The 17,266-nt window shown below is 39.3% G+C and overlaps 1 protein-coding gene across 1 annotated transcript in view; it reads right to left on the bottom strand.

Annotated features, from left to right (window-relative positions):
• The window catches only part of GABBR2 (gamma-aminobutyric acid type B receptor subunit 2), a 495,928-nt gene that overhangs the window by 27,789 nt on the left and 450,873 nt on the right, over positions 1-17,266 (bottom strand). Inside the window, exon 14 of the mRNA XM_065629246.1 lies at positions 11,639-11,749. Within this exon, the coding sequence (XP_065485318.1) occupies positions 11,639-11,749 (111 nt within the window). The remainder of the gene's footprint in view (positions 1-11,638; positions 11,750-17,266) is intronic.

The following is a 17,266-nucleotide window of genomic DNA, read 5'->3' as shown; positions in this document are numbered from 1 at the left end:
GAATGTTAGGGATTGGAAGGGACCTCGAAAGATCATCTAGTCCAATCCCCCTGCCAGAGCAGGAACACCTAGGTGAGGTTACACAGGAAGGCGTCCAGGCGGGTTTTGAATGTCTCCAGAGAAAGAGACTCCACAACCCCCCTGGGCAGCCTGTTCCAGTGTTCCGTCACCCTCACTGAGAAGAAGTTTCTTCTCACATTTAAGTGGAACCTCTTGTGTTCCAGCTTGAACCCATTACCCCTTGTCTTACTGTTGGTTGTCACCGAGAAGAGCCTGGCTCCATCCTCGTGACACCCACCCTTTATATATTTATAAACATTGATGAGGTCACCCCTCAGTCTCCTCTTCTCCAAGCTAAAGAGCCCCAGCTCCCTCAGCCTTTCCTCATAAGGGAGATGCTCCCCCCATGGGAGGGGGCTGCTCTTGAGGGGTCGAGGTCAATGTAGACAGCTACCTGGAGGAGAGAGGGGTCTCCCAGCCACTCGAGTAGTGTAGCTGAGGTGGGTAAGCTGTTTATCGAGCTGGGTAGCTTTGTGCCAGAGAAGCAGCTCATCCCTTAATACATTTTGTAGAGCCCTTCAGGTAACCAAGATGATGCTTCCAATAAGGAAGCGTGCAGGCAGCACCCCTCTGGTTTTGGGTCTGGCACTGCGCACAGGTGGAGCAGGGAATGTACAGACTCCTTCACAGGCTCTGCAGAAGCAGATTGTCCAGCGTATTGACCTGGCTGCACTGAAGACATACACAGGTGAAACCTTTATTCAGGGTACAAACATGTTCCTCCCAAACACGCCACCGCCTCAGCTGTTGCCTGTTCTGCATTCCCTGCACTCTTGTTGCCGAGCAGCTCAGCTGTGCTGCAAATTTACACCTTGCCAGCCCCTGAACTGCCAAATAGGTTGGGCTGGGCTGGGCTGTTTTGAGGGGTAGAAGGAAACCTCCTGTGTGTGTGTGTGTCTATATCATGTTTTTAAAGGGAGGAGACCTCGATTAACTACGGAGACGATTTCTATCTTCTGCTGCTACAATTAATTATTAATGAGATATTTAGGGTTTTGGGTCATCCCTCACTCTCCCCCACTTCTCCTAACATGAACGGATTCCCTTCCAAAAGCATTATTCTGGGAATATGGCCAACACACTTAAATGAGGCGAGCACTTATTACAAATAATAGGCATGAATTTATAGCTGAGGCAGTTAGTGATCTAAAATATCAATTATAATGGAAAAAGATCATTTGAACAGTGTTGTAGGGATTATGGTTTGGCCCATTCTCATTTATAATTGAGAACAGCATGGAAAATGGTTAAGTATCTTCCAGATGAAAGGAAGATATATATTTATATGACAACTAAAGAAAGCAAGAGGTTCTTGCAGGAGTGGGTTTCCTCAGAATGATGCACTATAAATTTGAGAGCGTTGTTTTTAGTTTTTATTGGTATTTTGGGTAAAATGCTTGCCTCAGGAAGAGAGCTCTTCTTTTCTAGAAGTCACAGCTCATCTCTGAGCCTCAAACATGGGTAAAAGCTGAGAGTTTTCTACAGCCTGCTGCCACAATGGTGATTCCAGAGGCGCTCCTTGTTTGCCTGGTACAGGTACCTAAAGGGCTCCATAAAGTTGATAAGATTTCTCCTCCTGAGAGGAGAGCCTTCCTGAGGGAACATGACACTTTGCTTTCCCTTCATCTCCCCTTCTTACTGTCACCCTTCCTGAGGCTCAGCCAATCTGCACAAATTAAAGATTCGCTTTTATGACTGCAAAAATCCTGAAAATCCCTAAAATGGCTTGGTTGAGGAATGGGATGCAAATGTTGTCAGTGAAAGGTCCAGAGGATTCCTTGACAAGTTCTGAATATGAAACCTATGATCTCCAGTTAAAAACACGGACTCTCAGTAACCCAGTTCATCTGTTCTTTACTCCTGGTATCTAAACTTTAAACATTAATCTTCCCCAGCTATGTAAATCACGCTTCTCATTATGCTTGGGGGTACCCCAGTCTTGAGACTGTCATGCAATTTAAGCACTATTTGATATTTAAGGCCTCCTGCTGGGATTTGCAATGCAGCTGTCTCTCCTCCTATTTCTCCCAGAGGGCTCAAGCTGGTAAAGGCTTCTTAGGTCGTGTCTACTGGCTTGGGCCTCCCACAAAATACAGTGTCAGCCATCTTCATTGAAGACAACGATGCTGGTGATGACCAGCTTCATGTTTGGACAAGCCGGCACAATTCCAAATCTTGCCTGAGTAGTGCTCCCTAGCCCCAGACTAGAGGCTGTCTTCAGAAGGAGATCTCGAACTTCTTTCAGAGCTTTCAGATTTTATGTAATGAGACTGACTGCCTTAATTACTTGGGCACTTGCGTGGGATGTCAGTTCTGATCTCTGCTGAGAATTTTGATTAAACAGTGTTTAGAGAAGGCGTGCACAAACAAGGGGATGGAGGCAGGCAGCTCTTAGCAGTGCTAATGTGCTAGATTTGGAGAGGGGTAGGACATGTCTGTCCCCACTGTTTTATACCAACTTGCTTGCTGGCTGTTGCAGTTCCCGTCTCGAGGCTCCTGATGGATCCCGTGCATCACAGAAGGAGATTGAATATCTCAGGGCTATGCATTCCCCTATAGAAAGCAGTTATCTAAAACTTAAGGAGCACAATAGTCTACTGTCGGGTCTAATGGTCTAATTAAAGTCCCTTTAGAGATCTCAACCAAAGACACATTGAGAGTGCAACTAGGAAGGCTTCCTACATCATTAGTCACTAACTTAAAGCCTTGTCCCATTTTGGTCTACTAAATACACATTTTCCTGATGTAGAAGTGTCATAAAATGTTATTTTGGGCTTTCCCTGAAGATATGGGCAATACAGGCAAGACTGATTTGTTTCATCTTTTGTTTCAAGGTAGGCAGCTTCCATTTGACACTACATTGATTTAGAGTATTATCTTTGTAGCAGTTGATATGGTGGATTTAGACTGTGTTGTCAGTGCACCTAATAGCCTGTGAGACAATCATTGAATAAATCAGAGGAAAACAGTATCTGAAGACAACAGAATTATACCACTGTGACTGAAGATAGAATTCTGGTCACTTAGAGAAATCTATACTAAAGTCTTAGAGGAACAGCAGGACTATGAAGAATACAATATTTGTGTTTACAGAGTTTAACAGGCAAACTTCGATTTTTAAAGATCTTATACTGACTAAATAGCGATAGCTGGGAATATAATAAAAGTGTTTTAGCTGAAGTATTAGAAAACATTTAACACTGTTTTTCAAAACTCTGCTAGTTAGCTACTTTTAAATTTTGTTCGCCAGAATTCCTGCTAAACACAGTAACGATTGCTTACAGATCCACGACATATATTAATACAATCAAGTGTCTTATTTGCTATTGGACTGCATAGACTGGCAGATGACAGGCAGGAAATTATTTATACTCCCTTATTCCCCCCTTGCCCTGGACTGCCCTTAACTATTTTGTCTATATGTTTCATTTCAAAGTCATATCTGCTTATACTTTGAACATGGGTTAAAAGCAGTATTAGGAAAGAAAGATAAAGAGAATTACACTGAGGATATCAGACAGGAGAAAAGAAAACACAGAGGAAAAGCCTCCAATCTTGTCAGAAGTCATGCTTGCCAATAACCAGAGGGTATGGTTTTGGAAAGATTATGTATTGGACTAGGCTGCAGCTCTGCAGCTAATTACCGTATTGTAGTAGCACTTAGTGAGCTCACTTGTGGATCACAGCCCTGCTGTGCTGCATGAAAGAACAAAAGTAAGCTTTTACTTCAGAGATTTTACAGATGGCTTTTTTTTTTTTTTTTTTTTTTTTGTCTTTTCTGGCTAGAGTACTGGGAGATTTCCTCTCCTGCTGTCCTTTAAAATAAAGGCAGTTCTGGACTCTGGCCTGTGAATACCTCTCAGTCTGAAGTAACCATGATGCTGGAGTTGTGGGTTTTCCTATGCGTGTTCATTCATTAAATCCAGATCATCACACATCTAGGCACATTTTAATCTCAGTGAAACGGCTGCAGATTTTTTCAATGAAAATTTTCAAAACTAAAAAAGAAAAAAGATGCATTTTGATTTTCAGGTTTTCACGGAGAATTGAGGTGTAAAAACTACTGAGCAGTTTTCAGGAAGCCAGCACACCAAGGTTAACAAACTGAAAGACAAACTATACCCTTGTAGATCTCCTACCTTCACAGTAAGTAAAATCCGATATTAAACCATCACTCACTCCCCTGTTCCGGCATGAGTCTGCTCTGAATTTAGTTCATTTTCACAGAGGTGCTCTGGATAGACAGTCCTAAAGGGAAGCTTAATATTTCTATTGAGCGGTAGGACAATAGTTGAATATTTTTTAAATTGCAAGATATGGCATTTAGCTGTTCAGTTGATGGGCTTTCTTTGTGAAGGTCTTGGCAAAGTCTTTTATGCTGCAGGGTACTTTGTATGGTCCTGTCCAGGGCAAGATGGAAGAGCAGCTGCGCAAATGGACACTAACATGCATCCAGATACAATTTTCCACATTATACTCCAGCCTCCCAAATCAACAGGTTAATAAAATATTTTCCCTTCTTTCTATTGAGACTGTGTCTGACTTTCTTCTGTGAAAATCCTACTTAGTCATGAAACACATTATAGTAACAAAGTTGAAACAAATTTGCAACTGGTTATTAGTGAAATATCCATTTGGAATAGCTTTACATTGTCTCTGGCGTAAGGTTTCCACAGACAATCACAATACTGTAAAACAATCAAACATCTCTGATAATAACAAGTGTGTGGTACAGTTTAAATCTATTTCTGCTACATAAAAAGAGACATGTAAGGGAATACTGCAATATCTGCAGTATTTCAAGAATATATCTGAAGTTTATGGTCATAATAGGGAAAAATTTATCCTACAAAACCATATGGTAACTTATGTTTTGGATGTTAAAAAACCGTCAATGTTTTGTTAAAGATATAAGAAATATCTGGTACCACTACAAACTACCTTCCTCCACCATAAATCTTAACTATCTTCCTATCTAATGTTTGTAAGATGGGACAGATGGGTTGGTGCTAAACCCACCATAAATATGAGTTGGAATCATGCAAATTAATTGAGAAGGCAGCAGTCCCTTCTTCTGAGTACTCTTCTCAATCATGAACAGAATTAGGAAAGAATGCAAGTAAATGTCTTAAAAATCAAAGGTATTTTCAGAAAATAATTAGGAATTTTAACATAGTCTGGAGACTATTCAATTTTTCTACACATAAAAATCATTAATTTGATACAGAGATTGATTAAGAATCGACATATTGTTGATACACTGTCATAAGATAATCAGGAGGGATTTGAGGAGATCACCTAGTGCAACCTTCTGCTCAAAAAGCAGGCTCAGCTGTGAGGTCAGACCAGGCTGCTCATAGCTTTATCCAGTCTGCTCTTGAAACCTTCCAAGGATGGATGCTGATCAGCCTCTCTGGGCAACCTGCTCCACCGCTTCACTTTCCTAGGAATGACAAAGAAAGTATCTATATCCAGTCTACATTGAGTAAATACAGTGAAATGGTGAAAATGAGGAGTGCAGGTTGCACACCACAGCTCCTGGGTCTGATGTACAGAGAGGCCTTAAGCACCTGAAGTGGTCGTGAGAAGCTGCATCCAGCATCCAGCAAGGGCGGTCAGGCCATCCCTCAGTATCACCTGTAGGTGCCTGAATGCTGTTAGCACCCAAGTTCCTGCTTCTGTGCGCACTGAGGGCTGCCTGGCCTCTGGCTGGCTGTTTGCTTTCTGGTGCCTGTCACACAATCAGCCTCTGCTGGAGTTCAGAGAAGATGCATCTCAGGCTTGGGAGGTCCACGTACTCTGGCCAAGCTGCTCTTCCCTCCTGCCCAGCAAGGCAAGAGCACCAAGTGCTGACTGAACACTGCGCCACTGGGCACGGACTGCAGCCCAAACGCCAAACCCTGGTACCTAACTTCTTTTTGCAAATCTACTTCCAACTGCATGAAAACATTGGAAAAGTAATGTTTGTAGATCAGCCATCAAAGCGAAGGGAACTATCAGAGAAGGGAGCAGGGAAAGCAACCGGGATGTTTACAAACAGTCACTGAAAGATGTTCGGGTATTGCTGTAAACAATCTGCTCTAAACTTCATAAATGCAAAGAAGCTTTCCTTACCTTAAAAATTATTTGGGTTGTTGTGGAATTTAAAATAAACAAGCAATAAAATTGCCTGAAAACTAGACAGAATGTAACAAAGGTTTAAAAGAGGATATTCATAATAATGATTATGAATTAAAATTCTAAAATACAGATAGTGGAAAGGGAAGTTAAATATTTAGTAGAAAATGAATGGCTGGCAGCATTAACAGAATTCGTAAAGATTTCTAAAAATGTATGTGGAGAAAAAGGAATCCTAATAATGATTCATTCCTTGGAAGATGACGAATTTGATAGTAATGATGCATTATAAGCTATGCTTAATGAATATTTTTGTCCTATATTTACATAGAGATTGAACAATGCATTCACATCTTGCCAAAACAGTGAAATGCAGCTTATTCCAGCAGTAAGAGACCTCTTGAAAGTTCTGTCAAGACAAGGTGGTGTAACCAGATGCGGTAACTTGCATGCCGGAGTGTTAGGAATTGATTTAGAAGCTGTCTGGACTGCCGGACTTGATTGTTGATATTGGAATTCTGGCAAAGCTCCATTTAAGATATAAAGAGGCCATATGGGAAAAGAGGAAGTGGAACATCTTCAGTAATTACAGAGCTATTAAGGTAATTTCTATCCTAAGCAAATTAATGAAATGGCAGATACATGAACTCAAGCAATAAATGACAAAAAAAAAAAAGATAGTGATATAATTCAACATGCTATTATTTCTTTCAATGAGATTGCAAGACTGACTAAAGACAACCACATTTATGCAGCTTACTTGGATTTCTCAGTAGCATTTGTCTTAACTCGGTATTGTGATTTTAAAACGGTGTGTTACAAAATCAATACAACAAATTTAAACTGATCATAATCTAGGTGACAGATCTCAGTGCGTAACTATTAATGAGAAGCTACTGAAAAAAAGGATAGGTTTCCAAAAATTCCTAACGTAATGCTGTCCCTTATTTGTAATTTTGACTTGAAGGAGGCTACAACATCATGGCTGAAAATGATGCAGAGGCAGCAAAGGTGGACAATGGTAGAAAATTAAGAGATGTCATTTTTATAAAGCAACAAGATTTTTAGAAAAGTCACAGAAATTTGGCCAAACTGAGGGCAGTTTGCCTAGGAGTAAAAGCATCAGGTCATTTCAGAGAAAGACAGATAACATATATGCAAGACCCACCAAGGTTCAAGGTTTGGAAGTCAGAGCTAGACAAATTCAGCTTGGTGATTAGAGAGCCTCAGGAAGAAAAGGAATTCTCTCAAACTTGGAATTAAGATTGAACATTACACCAAAGATATATTTTACTTGAAATAATAGTTTCTTTGGTTCCATAAATCCATTATAGAGCTGTGCTGTGCAGTATGTCAAGTATAGTGACCAAAGTAGAATGCTGGAATATGAATCATCAGAAGGAATTAGATTTCTTATTCTTAGTAACCTTTCACAAGTCCCATGATGTATATGCATCAGTTTTTCCTATTTTCACCACAAAATACTGATGTTTTCATCCTTAGCAAGGTTAGATAAGGACGATCTGTTAAAAACTGTGTATCGGAAGTGGTCAGTAATATTAGTTATAGCTTAAAAACCTCTTAATTAACACTTACATGGTAAAAGTAGGAGTTGATATGCAGAGCAACAGCCAAACTGAAAATATACCTTGGCTTTGAAAGCCTGTTTCTCAGTAGATTAAGAATAGGTAACTGAAATAATACACCAGCAACACAATGAAACTTCCAACGTAAGTGCATCTTGAGTCTATTGTTAATTAAATGCATTACCAGGAAGAGGGGAATAAAACTGTAGACAAGTCTAGTGTGTGTGGTTACTAAGCAAAGTGCCCTAGAAGAGTCCAGTCCATCCTGAAGCTGATGGTGTTCTGGCTGAGATCAGAAAAATAATTTGTACGGCTTGGAAAGATATTGGTACACTCACTAATATTGCATCACTGGCAAGTTAAGATAATGTGATTTCTATCATCCTTTGGAATATATAAAATAAACGTACTTTTCAACCATGTCTACATCATCAGAAATCAAAAGCTAGACATACTGCAACTAATGGTAACCACATACACACAGACAGACCTTGAGCTTGTATGTAGCCTTTTAGGAGCTGAACCTGAGAAGGGAAATTAAACTGAGTCCCATATGTATGGTGGGACTTGGCCAAGGTCACCAAGAAGATCAGTACAACACAATACAAAGGCAAGATTTAGGATGGCTGTCTTCCTGTTATTCTCTGGTCACCAATCCTGAGGAGTGTGAGTCCAATAACTGGGAAGCCTTCGTGCAGTTAGGACGCATTTCCTCACACCCCTTCACAGGCAATGGAAGAATCGTGAATCCCACTTTTACTGTTTGCTTACTTTAATATACTCGCATCCTGGCGAGTAATGCCTTCCTTTATTTTGCCTTGCTTTGCCTTCTCTGCCCTCCTGTGCTCTGCCCTAGCCTGAGTGATTTATTCACTGCATCAGTGCAGTTAAGTAATCAGAATGATCAGTATTGCTCTACATCTTCAAGCCAAAAAAGAAAAGTACTTTTTAAGGTTAACTCATTTTTTTTGTATTCTCATTTTGAGACAGCAAGAAGTCATTGTAAATAATCTTGATCTGAGTAAATCCTTAAGCCATTAAACTTTAATTATTGCACAGTACTGTAATTAGCAGTACTAGCTCTTTAGTATAAAGTATGTTAAATTACAGATAAGTATTTTATTATTACAAACTGCACAATTTCATATTAGATAATCCTTTATAAAATGATACAGTAATATGCGAGGTTCTAGTTTTTGTTCTTAGGGCAAAGTATGTGTGGTGTACAGAAACATCTTTCACGATGAGATAAAATGCATCAATCCTGTTGTCCTCATATAATGCACCATACCCATTATTTAAGTGATTCAGAAAAATATCTTCCTTTTTCATAGGGATTTGTGTGTGCCACCGTGATAAAAGGGCACTGGAGTAATAAAAAGTGTATATTTCACTGGTGGTTATGAAACACTTCATGCCTGAAATAAGCATAGTGAGTAATGCCAAATGGCATTTGCAAACTTAAACAAGCTGAGTCACATATCTTATCAAAAACAGTCCAACATACATGCCAACAAACCAAACCAGGGCAAAGGACTAGTGAGAACCAATGCGGTTTGATTATTGTTGAGCACAACTCAAACTTGAAAGAAACTTCAAAGAAAATTACCTGAGAATGTATTTTTAAAATATATAATGTTATTTTCCCTCTTCAATAACAAATCATAGATTTTTACTGAAAACATTTTTGAAGTTATTTTTGCAAAATTATGCCACTATTTGTTTCAATCCTTCAGTATTTTTAAAGGAATTTTAATTTGATTTGTTGATTTACACAGCACTAAGTGAACCAAACATTTACTTGTTTACTTTTCAAACAGAACCACAGAGAAAAATGTCTTAAGTACTTGTATAAGGAACACTGGCAAATTCTATCTGGGAGAACACAAAATGAACTCTTCAAAATTTCTATACAAGGAGATTGGAAAGTAACAAAAGTATAGAGAACATTGTTCCTTTTAACAAATTATCTAAGAAAAATCTTGTAAAATGAAATACGCAATGTAAAAAATACTCTCCTAAGTGAAGAGCAGGAATTTATTGGCAGATATGTGAAACCAGTAATAAATTAATATACTAGACAAGGAATGAAAAATTAAGAACTTCATCCATTAAGATGAAGAAATGATCTAATGTATACAAACCATCACAAATATTGCAATAAAGTTAAATACCTTGTCAACAATTGGGTACTAAAGCTATGCTTTCCAGTTTAGCTGTGTCTCTTTGGAAGATTTGGCTTAAAAAAAGAGACAAAATCAGAAACCGGCACTATGCACATTAGGAAGAATCAAACAAAGAAATGTAAGTAGGAATTTCAGAAGCTCCCAGCTCCACATGGGGACTTGCAGACAGGCCCTGCTATGGTACCAGGGCTTTGACAGCCCGAAGGAGCCTTTGTTCCCTTTATTTGAGGTGATCTCTTTTGAGCTGGACTAGTTCATTCAGTGTGCAAAGATGATCCACATACAATGTACTGGTACAGTTTTGGGTCAAGTGCTGTGTTTTTGCATGATGTTTTATGCCAATGGACAGTTAAATCTTACGGTCAAACTGTGGCCCCGGTGCTGGTCAGTAGTCATGGCTCCTGACTTGTGGTGTCCTCGCCTTCAAAACAAAAATCCCTCAATGCTGTGCTATATGTTGAGGTTACTGTGAATCCAGAGACAGTCAGAGCTGCCCAGTAAAAAATGCTGAGTTATGGAATCTCTCCTAATTCCTGATCCCTTTGGGAGGATTGAGTATGTCTTAGCTCTTGGTTTCACAGCCTGCTTGGACATTGTCCAGAAAATAGGCACCTACACCTTAAAGTTGCTACTTCTTTTTTAAACAGGAAGGTGGGGAAACTTCCTTTTGGCTAGTAGCTCCAGGATCAGAACTTGCACCGAGGAACCAGAGAGACTTGGTGCTACTCCCTTCTCTGCTGCAGGCACTCCCCAGCAGACCAGTAGGACCACAAAGCTACTGACTACTTAGAATTGAAAAAAAAAAAAAAAAAAAAGAAGCTCTCATCCCTTCCTGTTGAACTTTGTATTGCATATTTAAATATCTTTCAGCCTGAGAAAAGCAGCAGGGCTCTGCAGCCCAGCAGAGCAGTCATTCGCTGTAGAGAGGGAAGACGTGTCCTCCAGGCACCAGCAGGTCCCTCTCCCCGGCTTCCCCCGGGGCAGCAGCACCAACTGGCCCAGCCCTTCACGGGTGTCCTGACGAACAGGCGTGCTACAAACACACAGAACAGACTGAACCCTGTGGGCAGTGTAAAATAATATTTATCTAGGTTTAGGATCCAGATGGGGCTCAGCTCAAGATAGGTGTCCAGCTGGTCAGTGCTGTCAAAATTGCATGTTTTTAAAACCTCGGGGCTTAGGAGCTTTTAATCACTAATAGTCACCTTTACAGTTTTGTTTGCCTTTTTTTTTTTTTTTTTTGACTGTCAAGGTTTAGGATTCCTTCTTCCTAATGTCCATTTTATAAATAAAATCTTTTTCTGGAGCTGGGCCTCAACAAAAGGGTTACTTTGATTCAGGCTCTGAATTCAACTTGCTTCTGCAGCTGTTCCTGAAGGAGGTTTGCGACTCAGAGGCAAACATCTAGAATACCCTAGTGCCACCTGTCTCATTCATAGACCCATCCTTTCACTATTGAATTTCTTGGTTTGTGGTATATCTGTAGTGTTCAGTTTAAGTTCTGTTAGTGTCTTGCTTATTTTATGTGTTCATATATCCACATACTACCACCTAATGAACTTTAGAACAGGTCCTATTATAAAATATGTATTCAAGGAAGATTTAACTAACTCCCAGCTACCAGGAAAGCAAAAAAAAAAAGCAAATATCAGCTTGCAATCAGTGTTGTGCAGAACGAGCTATGCTTACCATCAGCAGCCCTTTATAAGCGTAGACAATCCCAAGCCAAATTGTCATGTGAGTGTTTTCACAGTGCTCCAAGATGGGTCGGATGGAGATATCTCTGCCTGCAGGGTCCGGCTGCAAAAATAAAATGTGAAATATTTGGATTCATTTGTATTCACACCTCAGAGGTACTTAAATCTATTCTCAGTAGATTGAGGATGTGTAGAAATCAGAGTGGACAACTTTAAAGTAACTTGTGATGACTGCAGACCCAAGAACCTGCAAAGGAATACAGCAAAAGCAAATATCAGAGGAACCAACTGCACGATAACTACCACCACCTCTACTACAAACCAGAAGGGAAATGTCTGAAGTCACTCTGTTTTTAACAGTGTCAGTCACATTTTTCAGCTTTAGGACATCCAATTTTTCTACAAGGCAAACAGCTTGAATGCACAGGCATGAAAATAAATGTGCTTAAAGTCATCCTTCCTTTCACCTGCGGCTCTTGTGTCACTGGCAAATGGCTGATAAACAATGTATGAAACACTGCTGTGTTTCAGGTGTTTTTTTCGTTGATAATCATGAGCTAAATCAAAGACCATTCACTATGGTAACTATATCAGTAGCTTAGAAGAGAGTGTAAATCATCAAAAATCTGGAAAAAATGACCTTCAGAGCAAGTGAACCTCTACGCCAAATTTAATACTGCTGAAAGCTTTGTAACCTTCCATTTCTTTTGAAAAGGAGATTGTATTAAAGTGCAGAATGAAGAGGACTTGCAGACTACTAGCACTGTTTGTATGAAGGAGAATTATAACTAAGACTCAGAGAAACCTGCAAGAACAATCTCCCACAATCTCCCTCGCTTTTTTTTTTTTTACACAACAGGAAGAAAGAAAACAGTTGCCACAAAGAGCAAACAGGCATTAGCCACGATGTTTTCTACAATTAGAATATATATTAAAGTATGGCCCAACCGCTTTTTACTGGTGTACATTGCATAAGAACACAAGATGCCTCTTGTATGTGATTCTGAGAGATCCTGTTTTAGGTACTGCAGAACACTTCTGTTTGTAATTCTGAGATGTGTGTACTCACAATCTGTTTTGCTTTACAGAATACACTGAAATGATGAAAGCTATTTTTCCTTTCTACTTTGAAACACTGGATCTGAACTTCAGCTAAACTAAGATCACCCAGACGTAACATTGTCCCAGGGCTTTGAAATTTCCCCTTTCCCCGTGCAATTTTCCACGTATAAAAATCTATGCAGAAGAATAATGATTATTATATGAGCTAAGGAAAAAACACATTTTCGCCAACCGAAACATAGAATTATGTGTGTAAGGACTTTAGAGATGTCTGAATAATTTCCTAAAGCTTATCTTTTCCACCTCTGATGCCAATAAGAATTTTGCTATGGATTTCAGTGGCCACAGCATCAAACTGCAGCTTAGTTTCTTCCATCAGTCTTTTTATATGTGAGACTCTGCCCCTGATCTCATACACTGTCAAAAGATAATGTAAGAAACAAGAAGTTAGACACACAGAGGGAAAAAAGATCCAAACAACCTTCTGCTACGCACTGCACAAAGGATTCAGAAATTTCTTTGCAAATCTTTCAGAAGGCAAGACATTAACATTTAAAACCTTTTCTTCTCCTGAACTTGTGCAGAAACCCTGAACAAGGGAATAAAGATCTTTGAAAAAAGGTGCTCTAAAATAAAATAAGATAAAACCTGAGAAGGTGATATTAACTCTCCCAGAGAGCTTAAGTCTCCACCCTAACGGTTGCTGATGACAAGCAAACAACCATTAGATGAAGAATTGAAATGGCTGCAAAGATTAAGTGGCATCACAACGTTTAAGATGCTGCAGATGTTTGTCCGGGGATCAGTTGAACTACCGCATTCACTCTCACCAGTGACAAAAGGCTAATGCAAAAATTTAGGTGCACTGAAGGGAAAGTATCCTTTCATGCCAAAGTTTCCACCTGCAATGTGCAGCAACATTTTTGGTTAGTATGATGTAAACTTCACACGACAAATCACTCAAATATAGCTCTAAGTGTGTAACTGATTGTGAACAGGACTGTACTACAGAAATTCTGAAATTCTAATCTACATCTGAGACTGCTATAAAGATTTTTTTTCCATCTTCGATCTATAGTATGCTAACAGTCGCATCCCTCATGATCTGGAATTATGAAAATGACATCAAATTTAAGCTTGTGGCCATCAGAATGTGGTGGGGGTTTTTTGGTGTAGATTTTTTTTTGGTTGGTTGGTTTTGGTTTGGTTTTGTTTTTTTCCACTTTGGGGAATGAGTACAGGACTGTCTCTTCATTTCCCCAGCTCTAGGTCCTTTCTGCCAGGTATTCCATCTATTTCAGTTTCATTTGTTTGTAAAACAAGCAAGTTTATAAAGAATGTCGACTTCCACTTGGTGCAACAGACAATGTCATGTAGTTTTTTTCCCTTGTCCATGGGTTGAAACCTTCACTCACAGTGAGACTGAAGCATTCCACCACTTTTAACCAACTATGAACAATTGGAATCATTCCTTATTTCATAGAATATGACTGAAATGCAAACTCTTATTTGGTCAGTGGCAGGTTGTCTTTTTATTTTCACTATGTGGTTATTCTCTAATGCAAATTTGCTTCAAAATTGGAAAGCATACATCCATTCATTACTCAAAACTGAGAGACATGGGCAGAAAAACGATGAAACAGAAAACATAACTTGTGTTCAAATCTTACTAGAGAGGAAGAAGCTGCATAATTTCCTCAGTAGGAAGAGCGTCAGATTTTATAAGGCCATTGATAGCTTAAAATATATGTTAATTAAATAAAACAGTGTATTCAGATTTTCTATGTGAGAAAATTTTTGTGAAGTGCTCTAGGGGGAATAGGAAAAGAGAGAATACTGACTGCAGCATCAGCAAAAGTGTGCATGGAGCAGTACTTCTTTCAAAGCACTTTCTTGATCTGCAAGGTGGTAATATTTTCAACAAAATTTTGCTGAATACTTGTGCATGTGGAGTTAAGCACTGGCAGGTAGCAGTAATTTTACAGTAAACTGATTTTGATGATTACTTATCACTACTGTAAAATGGCATTCCTATTTTACCGCTTTTAATTTGCCATTCTGTTTCTTCACTGATTTTGCATGAATTAACTAATCAGCAAAAAGCTGGGTTAAAAAAACATACTTTCTGATGTCAAAAGAATTTTTAAAAACTCTACAATTACAGCTGAATGGAGCACTTTACTGACCTCTCTAATCATCCACCATTTGTGCACTTTGTTACTGCTTTAGAGAGAATGACAACATAAATGCTACCAGTGATTATGTGTGCACTGGAAATTTGCCCTTTCCTTTTATAGAAAACAATCTAAATGTCCTTCAGATGTCATTCTCAAAAGCCTGAAGACCTCCTGTCTTGTGATGAGGTTTCCTACATCTTCTGAAACCTAATAAGGTTTCCGACATTGACATCAATTTCTGGAGTGTTTTCAGCAGTTGAACATAAACAGTTTAATCTGTTCACTTCACACAAGAGTTTTGTATCATCACCAGTAAAATGCTTGTTTTACACAAGATTTGCTAGGTTTAGAAAGCAACCCAAACCAGTAACAATATTATCTGCAGAACATTTGTATCTCCTCTCTCTGCATGTTTATATTATTATTAGTCACTTTTATAGCTTTGTTGCCTTTCTTTGCTCTGCAGTCTGCGGGTGGGCTGACAGATCCTCGTTGTGACAGGTGAGTGACGGCTTAGGTGGGTACTGCCAGAGGGACGAGTGAAGCTTAGAACCACCTGGAACCAGAAGGAAAATTTGCAGGCCAGACCCTGGCATGGGCAATGGCCGAGACTGCCGAGTGCCTCCTGCCTTCCTAAACCTCTTCAAAACAACTGAGCAGCAACGGCACTTCACATATCCGTGGATTGCAATACAAAACCACAGGCCCAGTTTGAGCTGCTTTCCAGAGAGGCCCACATTAGGGAAGCAGAAAGGCAGTGCTTCAAGAGCAAGTGCAGTTTTTGTGGAACAATTATCTCAGTTCCTTTAAGATCTGGCTCTACCTGAGCAAATGAACATATGCAGTGTGATGGACAGCTTGCCCTATCTTGGGCTAAAGTGTGGGAAGATAGGGCAAACCGCCTAGAGGCACCTGTGCCTTCTGGGCATGATGTTATTTGATCCATATAAAGACAGCCCGTGTCTCCTTTTTAAATCTATAATTCTGATTTCTTAGTGGCTATTATATTAACCAAAATCCCTTTGGAAAAGACTCTGCACAGTGGGAAGATATTTGTATGGCGATTAATGTATCATTAACTTATTTTGTGTCTTTATTGCTATTCCTTCTCCGTAGCTCTGCACGGGTCTCAAGAGGAGGAAGGGTTCATGTTCCATGAGGCATTTCATACAGCAAATGTCTGTGAAGAACAGACTGGACCACTGCGCCGTATCCAAAAGTCCTTGACCTTCCTAGGGTACTCCTATGTGGTCACCTCTTCGGGTCCCATTGCCAGTACAGCCAATGATTCTTACTTGCAGAGTTGTGTTGCTGCTGCGTGACACAGCTCACGGGTAGACAATCTCAACAAGCTCTCTAAGAAACTTTGCAGCAAATTTTGCCATTCCTGCAGCTGCAGTTTCATCAGTAGGAAAATCAGAACATTGGGCCTCAGTCTTTTCCAAAGATGATTATGAAACATAAGGTAAATAGTTGCAGCTTCTGTTTACTAGCTTTAAAATAATCTGTGCGGTTCCCATAGTACAGGAAAATACAGGATCATACTCTCCTGTCACACTGTTGAAATGGTCTTCATATACCGTCCCACTCTTTGTTTTATCTTCCCTTTAAGTGGCTTCCATCTAACTAGCGTAATGACTGTATGCTATCACTAGTCTGCAGCATGAATTAGACATCTCTGGCATTTTTAATTTGGCACATTTAACAGTCATATGGAGCTCAAATGTGATTCCTTATCTGAAAATCCAGACTTTGCTAAATTAGAAGATCATCCTTACTTCTTTTTAAATTCACTTTTTTTTTTTCCCCAAGATAATTATAGTTAGTTTATACTATAAATTGTGTAAGAAATTGAATTTACTTGCACATTGTAACTGGCCCTGCTCTGTGCTAAACTGCATATCAATACGGAAAGGTGTTCCACAAAAGGATTTAAACAGTTTCCGCATGCAGTGTACTGTAGCCAGGCTCTCAACTACTGATGAAAAGAGAAAGGCTGTCTACTTTTCAATTACTTAATAATTTGAGCGTATTTTTATAGCAAAACAACTGTGATATGCAAAAGAGATTTACCAGGAAATAAATCCCTTTTGTTTAATATTTTACTTTGTGTAGTCATACCTTTGTTGAATGCAAAATAGCGAATGCAAAATAGAAAATGCAATACTAGGCTGGGGTAGCTCACTTGGAATGTCTTCCCATTTAAAATTTGGTGGGCAACCTAGAATAAAAACTTCTTTGTCTTTGCTCATGTTTGAGCTTGTGTTCAAATGCGTTACGAATCACATTGTAAGTTATAGAGCAGCTCAGCTGAGTACAAAACTGTTACTGGATTCTTGCAGTCCAGTGACCAATTTCATTTCTCTTCAAGATGAATTGAG

Source organism: Caloenas nicobarica, chromosome 2 (genome assembly GCF_036013445.1).
Source record: "Caloenas nicobarica isolate bCalNic1 chromosome 2, bCalNic1.hap1, whole genome shotgun sequence".
Classification (NCBI taxonomy): Eukaryota; Metazoa; Chordata; class Aves; order Columbiformes; family Columbidae; genus Caloenas; species Caloenas nicobarica.
The sequence above is the reverse complement of the archived record's forward strand: the minus strand, read 5'-3'. Positions and strand labels throughout refer to the sequence as shown.